Consider the following 16,319-nt stretch of genomic DNA (forward strand, 5'->3'; position numbering starts at 1 on the left):
TCTCCTCTCATCCCTCTTTACGTCCTTTGCTCTCTCCTTCCTCGCTCGCTCTGTCTTCTCGCTCTCTCTCTGCTTACTCTCTCCTTGCTCTCTCCATCTCTCCTTGATCTCTCCATCTCTCTCTCCTTCCTCTCCTGATCTTTCTCTCTCTTTCCTCTCCTGCTCTCTCTCTCACTCTCCTTCCTCTCCCGCTCTCTCCTTCCTCTCCCGCTCTCTCTCTCCTTCCCTCTCCCGCTCTCTCTCTCTCTCTTCCCTCTCCCGCTATCTCTCTCTCTCCTCCCTCTCCCGCTATCTCTCTCTCTCCTTCCTCTCCTGCTCTCTCTCTCTCTCCTTCCTCTCCCGCTCTCTCTCTCTCTCCTTCCTCTCCCGCTCTCTCTCTCTCTCCTTCCTCTCCTCTCCCGCTCCTTCTCTCCCGCTCTCTCTCTCTCCTTTCTCCTTCCTCTCTAGGTTTCAGAAGCATGTCCACACCTATAGGGTTCTCCCAGATGAAGAGGGATTCTTGGCAGTCCAGGTACCATTATACACCACCTCCATACACACCCATGGGTGTGAGTTGGTATGTCTTTCTATGCATATCTAGAGTGTATACAGTGGGGCAAAAAAGTATTTAGTCAGCCACCATTTGTGCAAGTTCTCCCACTTAAAAAGATGAGAGAGGCCTGTAATTTTCATCATAGGTACCCTTCAACTATGACAGACAAAATGAGAGAAATAAATCCAGAAAATCACATTGTAGGATTTTTAATGAATTTATTTGCAAATTATGGTGGAAAATAAGTATTTGGTCAATAACAAAAGTTTATCTCAATACTTTGTTATATACCCTTTGTTGGCAATGACAGAGGTCAAACGTTTTCTGTAAGTCTTCACAAGATTTTCACACACTGTTGCTGGTATTTTGGCCCATTCCTCCATGCAGATCTCCTCTAGAGCAGTGATGTTTTGGGGCTGTTGCTGGGCAACACAGACTTTCAACTCCTTTCAAAGATTTTCTATGGGGTTGAGATCTGGAGGCTGGCTAGGCCACTCCAGGACCTTGAAATGCTTCTTACGAAGCCACTCCTTCATTGCCCGGGCGGTGTGTTTGGGATCATTGTCATGCTGAAAGACCCAGCCACGTTTCATCTTCAATGCCCTTGCTGATGGAAGGAGGTTTTCACTCAAAATCTCACGATACATGGCCCCATTCATTCTTTCCTTTACACGGATCAGTCGTCCTGGTTCCTTTGTAGAAAAACAGCCCCAAAGAATGATGTTTCCACCCCCATGCTTCACAGTAGGTATGGTGTTCTTTGGATGCAACTCAGCATTCTTTGTCCTCCAAACACGACGAGTTGAGTTTTTACCAAAAAGTTCTATTTTGGTTTCATCTGACCATCTGACATTCTCCTAATCTTCTTCTGGATCATCCAAATGCTCTCTAGCAAACTTCAGACGGGCCTGGACATGTACTGGCTTTGCAGGATTTGAGTCCCTGGCGGCGTAGTGTGTTACTGATGGTAGGCTTTGTTACTTTGGTCCCAGCTCTCTGCAGGTCATTCACTAGGTCCCCCCGGGTGGTTCTGGGATTTTTGCTCACCGTTCTTGTGATCATTTTGACCCCACAGGGTGAGATCTTGTGTGAAGCCCCAGATCGAGGGAGATTATCAGTGGTCTTCCATTTCCTAATAATTGCTGCCACAGTTGATTTCTTCAAACCAAGCTGCTTACCTATTGCAGATTCTGTCTTCCCAGTCTGGTGCAGGTCTACAATTTTGTTTCTGGTGTCCTTTGACAGCTCTTTGGTCTTGGCCATAGTGGAGTTTGGAGTGTGACTGTTTGAGGTTGTGGACAGGTGTCTTTTATACTGATAACAAGTTCAAACAGGTGCCATTAATACAGGTAACGAGTGGAGGACAGAGGAGCCTCTTAAAGAAGTTGTTACAGGTCTGTGAGAGCCATAAATCTTGCTTGTTTGTAGGTGACCAAATACTTATTTTCCACCATAATTTGCAAATAAATTCATAAAAAAATCCTACAATGTGATTTTTCTGGATTTTTTTTCTCATTTCGTCTGTCATAGTTGAAGTGTATCTATGATGAAAATTACAGGCCTCTCTCATCTTTTTAAGTGGGAGAACTTGCACAATTGGTGGCTCACTAAATACTTTTTTGCCCCACTGTATGCTGTGTGTCTGGATCAGTAGGAACTGGCAGGCTCTGGCTCTGGTGTTGGCTCTGAGCTGACACACACATGCACTCACACGCATGCACACAAACACACAGCAGTCTCTTTGTGCTCTGTGTCTAGCAGCTGGATGAGTCTCCAATCCCCCCCACAACACACACTCACATATCATAATACCCCCCCCCACTCCTGGTCCCTTTGCCTGGAATCCACACTGATTTCTCTGTTTCACTTTTGTTTCACTTTACCAAATCATTTGCTTTACAAAGACTTCAGTTCAATGAAACATCACTGAAACAGAGTGAATGTGGCTGCCAGGCTCCCCACCCATTGCCAGTTGAGAGCCTTAGGGTTTTACAGCCTCCCACTGTAAACCCTCCAACACATATTAATGAACAGAACGTGATGGTGTACATTCAGACACTGAGCTACCAAGATCATTCTACTACCTACCTACCAATCTACTATCTACCTACCAATCTACTACCTACCTACCAATCTACTACCTGCCTACCAATCTACTACCTACCTACCTACCTACCTACCAATCTACTATCTACCTACCAATCTACTCCCAGGTGTCTTTTATACAGGTAACGAGCTGAGATTAGGAGGACACTCTTAAAGGGAGTGCTCCTAATCTCAGTTTGTTACCTGTATAAAAGACACCTATCCACAGAAGCAATCAATCAATCAGATTCCAAACTCGACACCATGGCCAAGACCAAAGAGCTCTACAAGGATGTCAGGGACAAGATTGTAGACCTACACAAGGCTGGAATGGGCTACAAGTCCATCGCCAAGCCGCTTGGTGAGAAGGTGCCAACAGTTGGTGCGATTATTCGCAAATGGAATAAACACAAAACAACTGTCAATCTCCCTCGGTCTGGGGCTCCAAGCAAGTTCTCAACTCGTGGAGTTGCAATGATCATGAGAACGGTGAGGAATCAGCCCAGAACTACACGGGAGGATCTTGTCAATGATCTCAAGGCAGCTGCGACCATAGTCACCAAGAAAACAATTGGTAACACACTACGCCGTGAAGGACTGAAATCCTGCAGCGCCCGCAAGGTCACCCTGCTCAAGAAAACACATATACATGCCCGTCTGAAGTTTTCCAATGAACATCTGAATGATTCAGAGGACATCTGGGTGAAAGTGTTGTGGTCAGATGAGACCAAAATGGAGCTCTTTGGCATCAACTCAACTCGCCGTGTTTGGAGAAGGAGGAATGCTGCCTATGACCCCAAGAACACCATCCCCACCGTCAAACATGGAGGTTGAAACATCATACTTTGGGGGTGTTTTTCTGCTAAGGGGACAGGACAACTTCACCGTATCAAAGGGACGATGGACGGGGCCATGTTGAGTGAGAACCTCCTTCCCTCAGCCAGGGCATTGAAAATGGGTTGTGAATGGGTATTCCAGCCTGACAATGACCCAAAACACGCAGCCAAGGCAACAAAGGAGTGGCTCAAGAAGAAGCACATTAAGGTCCTGGAGTGGCCTAGCCAGTCTCCAGACCTTAATCCCATAGAACATCTGTGGAGGGAGCTGAAGGTTCGAGTTGCCAAATGTCAGCCTCGAAACCTTAATGACTTGGAGAAGATCTGCAAAGAGGAGTGGGACAAAATCCCTCCTGAGATGTGTGCAAACCTGGTGGCCAACTACAAGAAACGTCTGACCTCTGATTGCCAACATGGGTTTTGCCACCAAGTACTAAGTCATGTTTTGCAGAGGGGTCAAATACTTATTTCCCTCATTAAAATGCAAATCAATTTATAACATTTTTGACGTGCGTTTTTCTAGATTTTTGTTTTGTTATTCTGTCTCTCACTGTTCAAATAAACCTACCATTAAAATTATAGACTGATCATTTCTTTGTCAGTGGGCAAACGTACAAAATCAGCAGGGGATCAAATACTTTTTTCCCCTCACTGTACCTACCTACCAAATGTACCTATCTACTTACCAACCAATATACTACCTACCCACCAAACTACTGCCTACCTACCTACCAATCTACTACCTACTCTTCTACCTACCAGACTGCTACCTACCAATCTACTACCTACTCTTCTACCAAACTGTGACCTACATATCTACCTACCAACCAATATGCTACCTACCCAGCTTTATTCTAGTACCTACCTACCTACCAATCTCCTACATACCTACCTACCAATCTAGTACCTACCAATCTACTACCAACCAATCTTCTTCCTACCTACCTACCTACTACTTAGCTGCCTAACTATCAAGCCATAAAATACCTACCTAACAGACAAACTACTACCTAACTACCAATCTGCTACCAATCTACTACCGACCTACCAATCTAGTACCTACCTACATACCTACCTATCAATTTACTATCAACCAACCAATCTTCAACCTACCTACCAATCTACCTACCTACCTACCATTTTATTTTTTTATTTCACCTTTATATAACCAGGTAGGCTAGTTGAGAACACCTTTATTTAACCAGGTAGGCTAGTTGAGAACAAGTTCTCATTTGCAATTGCGACCTGGCCAAGATAAACAGACAGCAACACAGAGTTACACATGGAGTAAACAATAAACAAGTCAATAACACAGTAGGAAAAAAAGAGTCTATATACATTGTGTGCAAAGGGCATGAGGAAGTAGGCAAATAATTACAATTTTTCAGATTAACACTGGAGTGATAAATGATCAGATGGTCATGTACAGGTAGAGCTATTGGTGTGCAAAAGAGCATAAAAGTAAATAAATAAAAACAGTATGGGGATGAGGTTGGTAAAATTGGGTATAGACTAGACTATAGATAGACTATGTACAGCTGCAGCGATTGGTTTGCTGCTCAGATAGCAGATGTTTAAAGTTGGTGAGGGAGATAAGTCTCCAACTTCAGCGATTTCTGCAATTCGTTCCAGTCACAGGCAGCAGAGAACTGGAACGAAAGGCGGTGTTGGCTTTAGGGATGATCAGTGAGATACACCTGCTGGAGCGCGTGCTACGGGTGGGTGTTGCCATCGTGACCAGTGAACTGAGATAAGGCGGAGCTTTACCTAGCATGGACTTGTAGATGGCCTGGAGCCAGTGGGTCTGGCGACTAGAGCATACAGGTCGCAGTGGTGGGTGGTATAAGGTGCTTTAGTAACAAAACGGATGGCACTGTGATAAACTGCATCCAGTTTGCTGAGTACATCCTACCTACCAATCTACTACCAACCAACCAATCTTCAACCTACCTACCAATCTACTACCTACCTACCAATCTACTACCTACCTACCAATCTACTACCTACCCAGCTTTATTCTGAACGTGCTGTCCAGAGTGTGACGTGTCTCTGCACCAGTGTATTTCTTTGAAGTGCCTACTCTCTCTCCTGCTCCTCTCTCCCTCTCTCAGACGTCTCAGGGGGTGCAGCCGAAGCGGTTTAAGAGCCTCCCAGAGCTGGTCCTGTTGTACCTCCAGCCCAGCCAGGGACTGGTCAGCACTCTACTGTACCCCGTAGACAGAGAGGAGAGCATCCCAGAGGACAGGGACTACTCAGGTACACCCAAAATAGTTTAGCAACATTGATGACCGATATGGGAGTTTAGCGACATTGAGATGACCGATATGGGAGTTTAGTGACATTGAGATGACCGATATGGGAGTTTAGCGACATTGAGATGACCGATATGGGAGTTTAGCGACATTGAGATGACCGATATGGGAGTTTAGCGACATTGAGATGACCGATATGGTATTTAAGCGACATTGAGATGACCGATATGGGAGTTTAGTGACATTGAGATGACCGACATGGTAGTTTAGTGACATTGAGATGACCGATATGGGAGTTTAGCGACATTGAGATGACCGATATGGGAGTTTAGCGATATTGAGATGACCGATGTGAGAGTTTAGCAAGATTGGATTTGTTTTGGACATCTTTGTGGGTCTGTGTAATCTAAAGGAAATATGTTTATTTAATATGGTCATACATTTGGTAAGAGGTTAAGAAGTGCAACTGTTTCCACCTCATGTTGTGGGCAGTGTGCACATAGCCGGTCTTCTCTTGAGAGCCAGGTCTGCCTACGGTGGCCTCTCTCAATAGCAAGGCTATGCTCACTGTGTCTGTACATAGTCAAAGCTTTCCATAATTTTGGGTCAGTCACAGTGGTCAGGTATTCTGCCACTGTGTACTCTCTGTTTAGAGCCAAATAGCATTCTAAACTCAGCAGAAAAAGAAGTCCTCTCACTGTCAACTGTTTATTTTCAGCAAACTTAACATGTGTAAATATTTGTATGAACATAACAAGATTCAACATCTGAGACAAACTGAACAAGTTCCACAGACATGACGAACAAAAATGGAAAAATGTGTTCCTGAACAAAGGGGGGGTCAAAATCAAAAGTAACAGTCAGTTTCTGGTGTGGCCACCAGCTGCATTAAGTACTGCAGTGCATCTCCTCCTCATGGACTGCACCAGATTTGCCAGTTCTTGCTGTGAGATGTTACCCTACTCTTCCACCGGGGCACCTGCAAGTTCCAGGACATTTCTGGGGGGGAATGGCCCGCACCCTCCGATCCAACAGGTCCCAGATGTGCTCAATGGGATTGAGATCCGGGCTCTTCACTGGTCGTGGTAGAACACTGACATTCCTGTCTTGCAGGAAATCACACACAGAACGAGCAGTATGGCTGGTGGCATTGTCATGCTGGAGGGTCATGTCAGGATGAGCTTGCAGGAAGGGTACCACATGAGGGAGGAGGATGTCTTCCCTGTAACACATAGCGTTGAGATTGCCTGCAATGACAACATGCTCAGTCCGATGATGCTGTGAGACACAGCCCAAGACCATGACAAACCCTCCACATCCAAATCGATCCTGCTTCAGAGTACAGGCCTCGGCGTAACGCCTCATTCCTTTGACGATAAACGCGAATCCGACCATCACTGCTGGTGAGGCTTCTCACAGTACGGACATTGCAATTTATTGCCCTGGCCACATCTGCTGTCCTCATGCCTCCTTGCAGCATGCCTAAGGCACGTTCACCAGATGAGCAGGGACCCTGGGCATCTTTCTTTTTGTTTTGTTTTTCAGAGTCAGTAGAAAGGCCTCTTTAGTGTCCTAACTGTGACCTTAATTGCCTACTGTCTGTAAGCTGTTAGCTGTTAGTGTTTTAACGACCGTTCCACAGGTGCATGTTCATTAATTGTTTATGGTTCATTGAACAAGCATGGGAAACAGTGTTTAAACCCTTTACACTGAAAATCTGTGAAGTTATTAGTATTTTTACAAATTAGTTTGCTGTTTTTTTGTTAATTCTTTCTGTTGTCTCTCACGATTTGGTTTTTGTCTTATTGTGTTGCTGTCCTAGGGGTCTGTCTGTGTTTGTGAACAGAGCCCCAGGACCAGCTTGCTTAGCGGGCTCTTCTGTAGGTGATGGCATTGTTATTAAAGGTTTGGGAATCGCTTCCTTTTAGGTGGTTGTAGAATTTATTTTCTGGATTTTATAATTAGCAGGCATCGGCCCTATTCTGCTCTGCATGCATTATTTGGTGTTTTTGCCCCATTTTGTGAATTCTTTGTCGGTGAGCGGACCCCAGACCTCACAACCATAACGGGCAATGGGTTCTATAACTGAGTAATTTTAGCCAGATCCTAATTTGGATGTTGAATTTGATGTTCCTTTTGTTAGCGTAGAAGGCCCTTCTTGCCTCATTTCTCAGCTTCTTTACAGCTTTGTGGATGTTACCCGTGGTGCTGATGTTTAGGCCGAGGTATGTATACATTTTTTTGTGTGCTCAAGGGCAATGGTGTCTAGATAGAATTTGTATTTATGGTCCTGGTAACTGGACCTTTTTTGTAACACCATTATTTTTCTCTTACTGGGATTTACTGTCAGGCCCCAGGTCTGGCAGAATCTGTGCAGAAGATCTAGGTGCTGCTGTAGGCCCTCCTTGGTTGGGGACAGAAGCACCAGATCATCAGTAGACATTTGACTTCAGATTCTAGGGTGAGGCCAGGTGCTGCAGACTGTTCTAGTGCCCTCGCCAATTCATATATATGTGTTAAAGAGGGTGGGGCTTAAGCTGCATCCCTGTCTCACCCCATGGCCCTGTGGAAAGAAAGTTTTTGCCAACTTTAACACTTGTTGTTTGTGTACATGTTGTATGTTTTCCCCCCAACACCACCTTCCATCAATTTGTATTTATTTATTTAAAAATATATATATATTTAACCTTTTATTTAACCAGGAAGGTCAGTTGAGAACAAGTTCTCATGTTCAACTGCGACCTATCCAGGATAAAGCAAAGCAGTGCGACAAAAACAACACGGAGTTACACATGGGATAAATAAACGTACAGTCAATAACACAATAGAAAAATCTATGTGCAGTGTGTGTAAATATAGTAAGATTAGGGAGGTAAGGCAATAAATAGGCCGTAGTGGCAAATCAATTTAGCAATTTACACTGGAGTGATAGATGTGCAGATGAGGATGTGCAAGTAGAAATACTGGTGTGCAAAAGAGCAGAAAAACAAATATGGGGATGAGGTAGTTAGTTGGTTGGGTGGGCTATTTACAGATGGGCTGTGTACAGCTGCAGTGATCGGTAAGCTGCTCTGACAGCTGATGCTAAAAGTTAGTGAAGGAGATATAAGTCTCCAACTTCAGTGATTTTTGCAATTTGTTCCAGTCATTGGCAGCAGAGAACTGGATGGAAAAGCGGCCAAAGGAGGTGTTGGCTTTGGGGGTGACCAGTATAGCAGACCCTCATGCCAAATTTAGTCAAAAGCTTTATGGAAATCAACAACGCGTGAAAAGACTGCTTTTGTTTTGATTTATTTGTCAATTGCGGTGTGCAGGGTGAATACGTGGTCTGTCGTACGGTATTATGGTAGAAATTTGACATTTGCTCAGTACATTGTTTTCACTGAGGAAATGTATGAGGCTACTGTTAATGATAATGCAGGGGATTTTCCCAAGGTTGCTGTTTTCACATTTCCCCCGGTACAAATTTGTCTCCACTTTTGTGGATTGGGGTGATCAGTCCTCGGTTCCAAATATTGGGGAAGATGCCAGAGCTAAGGATGATGTTAAAGAGTTTAAGTATAGCCAATTGGAATGTGTTGTCTGTATATTTTATCATTTCATTTAGGATACCATCAACACCACATTTCTTTTTGGGTTTGAGGGTTTGTATTTTGTCCTGTAGTTCATTCAATGTAATTTGAGAATCCAGTGGGTTCTGGTAGTCTTTTAATAGTTGATTTTAAGATTTGTAATTGATCATGTATACGTTTTTGGTGTTTGTTCTTTGTTACAGAGACAAACAGATTGGAGAAGTGGTTTATCCACACATCTCCGTTTTGGATAGATAACTCTTGGTGTTGTTTGTTTAGTGTTTTCCAATTTTCCCAGAAGTGGTTAGATTCTATGGATTCTTCAGCTACATTGAGGTGATTCCTGACGTGCTGTTCCTTCTTTTTCTGTAGTGTATTTCTGTATTGTTTTAGTGATTCACCATAGTGAAGGTGTAGGCTCGGGTTTTCTGTGTCTCTATGTTTTTGGTTGGACAGGTTTCTCAATTTCTTTCTTAGGTTTTTGCATTCTTCATCAACCCATTTGTCAGCGTTGTTCATTTTCTTTGGTTTTCTGTTTGAAATTATTAGATTTGATAGGGAAGTTGAGAGGTCAAATATACTGTTTAGGTTTTCTACTGCCAAGTCTACACCTTCACTATTACAGTGGAACCTTTTATCCAGGAAGTTGTCTGAAAGGGATTGAATTTGTTGTTGCCTCATTGTTTTTTTGGTAGATTTCTACACTACTTTCCTTCAATCTACAGCATTTCTTAATGTTACTCAGTTCCTTTTGGCTTTGATGCCTCATGATTGAGTATTGCTTTGTTCAGGTAGATTGATTTAGCTGTGATCTGATAGGATGTCAGTGGGCTGACTGAACGCTCTGAAAGACTAGTATCTCTTTGTCTGTCTCTCGCTCCGTCTCTTTCTCTGATTGGTCAAGTGTTAACTCTCTATGTGATTGGTCAGATGGTGAAGACGAGAAGCCACCCCTTCCTCCTCGTTCCGCCTCCACCTCCACAACACCTACAGGCTCCGCCCCGGAGACACCAACCGACAGGTACAGCACACGGAACAAACACACACACACAATTTTGCGGGACCTGGTAAAACTCCTGGCCCTAGTAAAAGGTGGGTCTTAAATGTGATCAACTGCCTACCAACTGATGCTGGTTGTAGAGATTCAGTAAGTCTGTTCAGGGCCAAGAACAACCCTCAAGAACCCTTCCCCTCTCTTCCCTCTTCTCTTCATTTTCTATCTTCTCTTACCCTCCTGCCCTTCACCCCCCCCCCTCATCTCCTCAGATAGGAAGACAACATCCTGTTTAAAACCACACCGCTCAGAGAGGATGCTGTGTGTGTGTGGGACTCCACAGAAACCGTGTGTGTAGTTTGTCTTTACTTAGACAGTGAGTCAGCAGCCGTCTGATCCTGAGGAAATCTGTGACTTTGGAAAGTTGTTGTCCTGTTTTCTCCAGTGTTCTAGACTCACCACAAGGCCAGTCCCCCTCTGCCCCCCATGGTCTCCAGTGTTCTAGACTCACCACAAGGCCAGTCCCCCTCCGCCCCCCCATGGTCTCCAGTGTTCTAGACTCACCACAAGGCCAGTCCTCCTCCGCCCCCCATGGTCTCCAGTGTTCTAGACTCACCACAAGGCCAGTCCCCCTCCGCCCCCCATGGTCTCCAGTGTTCTATACTCACCACAAGGCCAGTCCCCCTCTGCCCCCCCATGGTCTCCAGTGTTCTATACTCACCACAAGGCCAGTCCCCCTCTGCCCCCCCCCCCCCCATGGTCTCCAGTGTTCTATGGTCTCCAGTGTTCTATACTCACCACAAGGCCAGTCCTCCTCTGCCCCCCCATGGTCTCCAGTGTTCTAGACTCACCACAAGGCCAGTCCCCCCCCCCCCCATGGTCTCCAGTGTTCTAGACTCACCACAAGGCCAGTCCTCCTCTGCCCCCCATGGTCTCCAGTGTTCTATACTCACCACAAGGCCAGTCCCCCTCCGCCACCCCATGGTCTCCAGTGTTCTAGACTCACCACAAGGCCAGTCCTCCTCTGCCCCCCCATGGTCTCCAGTGTTCTATACTCACCACAAGGCCAGTCCCCCTCCGCCCCCCCATGGTCTCCAGTGTTCTATACTCACCACAAGGCCAGTCCCCCTCCGCCCCCCATGGTCTCCAGTGTTCTAGACTCACCACAAGGCCAGTCCTCCTCTGCCCCCCATGGTCTCCAGTGTTCTATACTCACCACAAGGCCAGTCCCCCTCCGCCCCCCATGGTCTCCAGTGTTCTAGACTCACCACAAGGCCAGTCCCCCTCCGCCCCCCCCCATGGTCTCCAGTGTTCTAGACTCACCACAAGGCCAGTCCCCCTCCGCCCCCCATGGTCTCCAGTGTTCTATACTCACCACAAGGCCAGTCCCCCTCCGCCCCCCATGGTCTCCAGTGTTCTAGACTCACCACAAGGCCAGTCCTCCTCTGCCCCCCATGGTCTCCAGTGTTCTATACTCACCACAAGGCCAGTCCCCCTCTGCCCCCCCATGGTCTCCAGTGTTCTATACTCACCACAAGGCCAGTCCTCCTCTGCCCCCATGGTCTCCAGTGTTCTATACTCACCACAAGGCCAGTCCCCCCCCCCCCCCATGGTCTCCAGTGTTCTAGACTCACCACAAGGCCAGTCCTCCTCTGCCCCCCCATGGTCTCCAGTGTTCTATACTCACCACAAGGCCAGTCCCCCTCCGCCACCCCATGGTCTCCAGTGTTCTAGACTCACCACAAGGCCAGTCCTCCTCTGCCCCCCCCATGGTCTCCAGTGTTCTATACTCACCACAAGGCCAGTCCCCCTCCGCCCCCCATGGTCTCCAGTGTTCTATACTCACCACAAGGCCAGTCCCCCTCCGCCCCCCATGGTCTCCAGTGTTCTAGACTCACCACAAGGCCAGTCCTCCTCTGCCCCCCCATGGTCTCCAGTGTTCTATACTCACCACAAGGCCAGTCCCCCTCCGCCCCCCATGGTCTCCAGTGTTCTAGACTCACCACAAGGCCAGTCCCCCTCCGCCCCCCCATGGTCTCCAGTGTTCTAGACTCACCACAAGGCCAGTCCCCCTCCGCCCCCCCATGGTCTCCAGTGTTCTATACTCACCACAAGGCCAGTCCCCCTCCGCCCCCCCATGGTCTCCAGTGTTCTAGACTCACCACAAGGCCAGTCCTCCTCTGCCCCCCCATGGTCTCCAGTGTTCTATACTCACCACAAGGCCAGTCCCCCTCTGCCCCCCCATGGTCTCCAGTGTTCTATACTCACCACAAGGCCAGTCCCCCTCTGCCCCCCCCCAAGGCCAGTCCCCTCTGCCCCCCATGGTCTCCAGTGTTCTATACTCACCACAAGGCCAGTCCCCCTCTGCCCCCCCCCATGGTCTCCAGTGTTCTATACTCACCACAAGGCCAGTCCCCCTCCGCCCCCCCATGGTCTCCAGTGTTCTATACTCACCACAAGGCCAGTCCCCCTCTGCCCCCCCATGGTCTCTGTGGAAAATCCAGAGGATTTAAGACCCGTGTCTGTTCTACTGACACGGATTGTGATGTTGTTCCGTCCTACTTTAGCGCCCCTGCTGCTAACGGCCTGAGCACCATTTCCCATGAGTATCTGAAGGGAAGCTACGCTCTGGACCTACAGGCTGTCAAACAGGGAGCCAGCTTTCTGCCCCACCTCAACAAGACACTGGTGTCCTCCTGCAAACGCCTCAATGGGTGAGACACACACACAGACACACAATGTTCTCTCTCACAGTCACACACACACTCAAAAACCTATCTGTGGGTGTGTGTAGGGAGGTGGATAAGGTTCTGTCTGGACTGGAGATCCTGTCCAAGGTGTTTGACCAACAGAGTGCCTTCATGGTGTCCAAGATGATACAGCAGGTATTATACTTTTTCTACCGTGTGTGTGTGTGTGTGTGTGCGCGTGTACACGCAGGAGACAGATGGTGAGGTGAAATGTATGACTCTGGGAAGCACAGGAAGCTTAGACATGCCGCACCTTGGTTTCCTCTTTAACACACACACACACACACACACACACACACACACACACACAGTGCTCCTGAGTGCACTGAGGGTCATGAGGAAAGAGCTCTTTGTCTCCCAGGGAAAAACAACAAGAGTTCCTGGAGACAGCTGTGCTTGAGAGTCACGCTGTACACACACACACACACACACACACACACTGTGGCTAATGTAGTCTTAAAGGGCCAGACCCACTTTCCCATGGTGTGACAACACACCATGGGGTCACGCCTGCATAGCATCTAGTGTGTGTGTGTGTATTGCAACGGTCTGTTTTCCACTGCAGTCGGTGAATCAGGGTGGAGATCAGGAGTTGGAGAATCTGGTCACTAAACTGGCTATCCTCAAAGATCTACTGTCTTCTATAGAGAAGAAGGTAAGCCTACGAGCAGAGAAATATTATCTAGTAGTCATTCTATGTCCCCCCCTCCCCATTCTATGTCCCCCCCTCCCAGAGCTCAGGCTACACATGGAGTGGGAGGGGGAGGGATGGAGGGGGAGGGATGGAGGGGGATGGAGTGAGAGGGAGGGAGGGATGGAGTGAGAGGGAGGGATGGAGTGAGAGGTAGAGATGGAGTGAGAGGGATGGAGGGAGGGAGTGGGAGGGGGATGGAGGGAGGGAGTGGGAGGGAGTGAGAGGGGGAGGGATGGAGTGAGAGGGAGGGGGGAGGGGGGCCAGTATACATACCTTACACTGTGGTTGTTCAGGTTTCAATAACTCTCTCCCTCTCTCCTTTCTCTCTCTCCCTCTCTCCTCTCTCTTCCTCTCTCTACCTCTAGGCTCTGAAGGCTGTGCAGGATTTGAGTGTGTCCACTCTCTCCTCTCTTCCTCCTCTCACACGCCACAGCAAAACCATCCCCGTACAGGCCTTTGAGGTACATGCAAACACACATTTGGCGATATATCAGTGGGTGTGGCTCGGAATTCCTAGATTCTCCAGGAAGTTTTTTGAACAGACTGGAATGTGCCACACCTATCCCCATGTGTAGTTCTGTCTGCTCTGTGGTCCTACCTCTGTTAGGATTTAGATGACTGATGTGACCAGAGTGTAGAGACCAAAGCCCTCAACACTATGCTCAGTGGAGCTGACAACTACTGAGTGGGTGTGATGGAAGGATGATCACTATCAGTAACCAGGAAGTGGACGCCTCAGCTAGCTAGCGCTCTGGAGATGTAAACACAACGCCTGCCTGGGGTCATGGTCCATTTCAATTCACTATGTTCAGGACATAGGCATTTGAATTCCATTTCAGGAATTTAAAATGGAAACCTTCCTGAATGAACTGACCTTAAATGGAAGTACTTTACCTCTATGTAAACATACACTCCAGCTGAGTTGATTTAATGGGCTGGCTGAACAGGATCCAAGTTCAATACGTTACCATGTTGAATCACTCTGCGATTAACATCACCTGGTCTGTTACGTGTTTCAGAAGTTAGTAACAGCTGGATTTGAGAAGCTGAATGTCCATTGGTCATAGCTCATATGGAGCTGAATATTGATTGACTCATTGATTGGTTTTCCACTCTGAGAGACATTGGTTGTGTTGGAGAGCATCAAAATGGTGACCGACTGACTGATCTACAGACAATAACGACTAGTTATTTATGATGCAATGTCATTTGTAGATCAGTCAGTCGGCAGTCGCCTGCACTGTCGGTTGTGACTTCAAACAAGCCAAATTTAAAACATAATACATTCTTGAACCTTTTATTTAACTAGGCAAGTCAGTTAAAAACAAATTCTTATTTACTATGACAGCCTCTCACAAACGGGGACAGGGGCTGGGTTTAAAAATGTTAAATAAAATAACAATATAGGACAAAACACACATCACGACAAGAGAGACACAACAACACTACTTAAAGAGACCCACTGTAAGACAACAGCATGGCAGCAACACAGCATGGCAGCAACACAGCATGGCAGCAACACAGCATGGCAGCAACACAGCATGGCAGCAACACAACATGGTAGCAACACAGCATGGCAGCAACACAACATGGTAGCAACACAGCATGGTAGCAACACAGCATGGTAGCAACACATGAAAACAGTGTGGCAGCAACACAACATGGTAGCAACACTTGAAAACACAGCATGGTAGCAACACAGCATGGCAGCAACACATGAAAACACAGCATGGTAGCAACACAACATGGTAGCAACACAGCATGGCAGCAACACATGAAAACACAGCTTGGTAGCAACACAGCATGGTAGCAACACAGCATGGTAGAAACACAGCATGGTAGCAACACAGCATGGTAGCAACACATGAAAACACAGCATGGTAGCAACACAGCATGGTAGCAACACAACATGGTAGCAACACAACATGGTAGCAACACAGCATGGTAGCAACACATGAAAACACAGCATGGTAGCAACACAGCATGGTAGCAACACAGCATGGCAGCAACACAGCATGGCAGCAACACAGCATGGCAGCAACACAGCATGGCAGCAACACAACATGGCAGCAACACACAAAAACACAACAAGGCAGCAACACAACATGGCACAAACATTATTGGGCACAGACAACAGCACAAAGAGCAAGAAGGTAGAGACAACATCACACGAAGCAGCCACAAATGTCTGTAAGAGTGTCTATGACTGAGTCTTTGAATGAAGAGATTGAGATAAAACTGTCCAGTTTGAGTGTTTGTTGCAGCTCGTTCCTGTCGCTACCTGCAGCGAACTGAAAAGAGGAGCGACCCAGGGATGTGTGTGCTTTGGGGACCTTTAACAGAATGTGACTGGCAGAACGGGTGTTGTATGTGGAGGATGAGGGCTGCAGTAGATATCTCAGATAGTAGGGAGTGAGGCCTAAGAGGGTTTTATAAATAAGCATCAACCAGTGGGTCTTGCGACGGGTATAGAGAGATGACCAGTTTACAGAGGAGTATAGAGTGCAGTGATGTGTCCTATAAGGAGCATTGGTGGCAAATCAGATGGCCGAATGGTAAAGAACATCTAGCCACTCGAGAGCACCCTTACCTGCCGATCTATAA

The 16,319-nt window shown here is 47.1% G+C and overlaps 1 protein-coding gene across 1 annotated transcript in view; it reads left to right on the forward strand.

Annotated features, from left to right (window-relative positions):
* LOC135546660 (phosphatidylinositol 3,4,5-trisphosphate 5-phosphatase 2A-like) overlaps positions 1–16,319 on the forward strand; it is a 66,281-nt gene that overhangs the window by 18,444 nt on the left and 31,518 nt on the right. The window contains exons 2-8 of the mRNA XM_064975258.1: positions 448–511; positions 5,565–5,709; positions 10,208–10,298; positions 12,839–12,985; positions 13,066–13,156; positions 13,587–13,676; positions 14,081–14,176. Coding sequence (XP_064831330.1) covers positions 448–511; positions 5,565–5,709; positions 10,208–10,298; positions 12,839–12,985; positions 13,066–13,156; positions 13,587–13,676; positions 14,081–14,176 — 724 coding nt within the window. The remainder of the gene's footprint in view (positions 1–447; positions 512–5,564; positions 5,710–10,207; positions 10,299–12,838; positions 12,986–13,065; positions 13,157–13,586; positions 13,677–14,080; positions 14,177–16,319) is intronic.

This window comes from Oncorhynchus masou, chromosome 9, assembly GCF_036934945.1.
Source record: "Oncorhynchus masou masou isolate Uvic2021 chromosome 9, UVic_Omas_1.1, whole genome shotgun sequence".
NCBI lineage: Eukaryota > Metazoa > Chordata > Actinopteri > Salmoniformes > Salmonidae > Oncorhynchus > Oncorhynchus masou.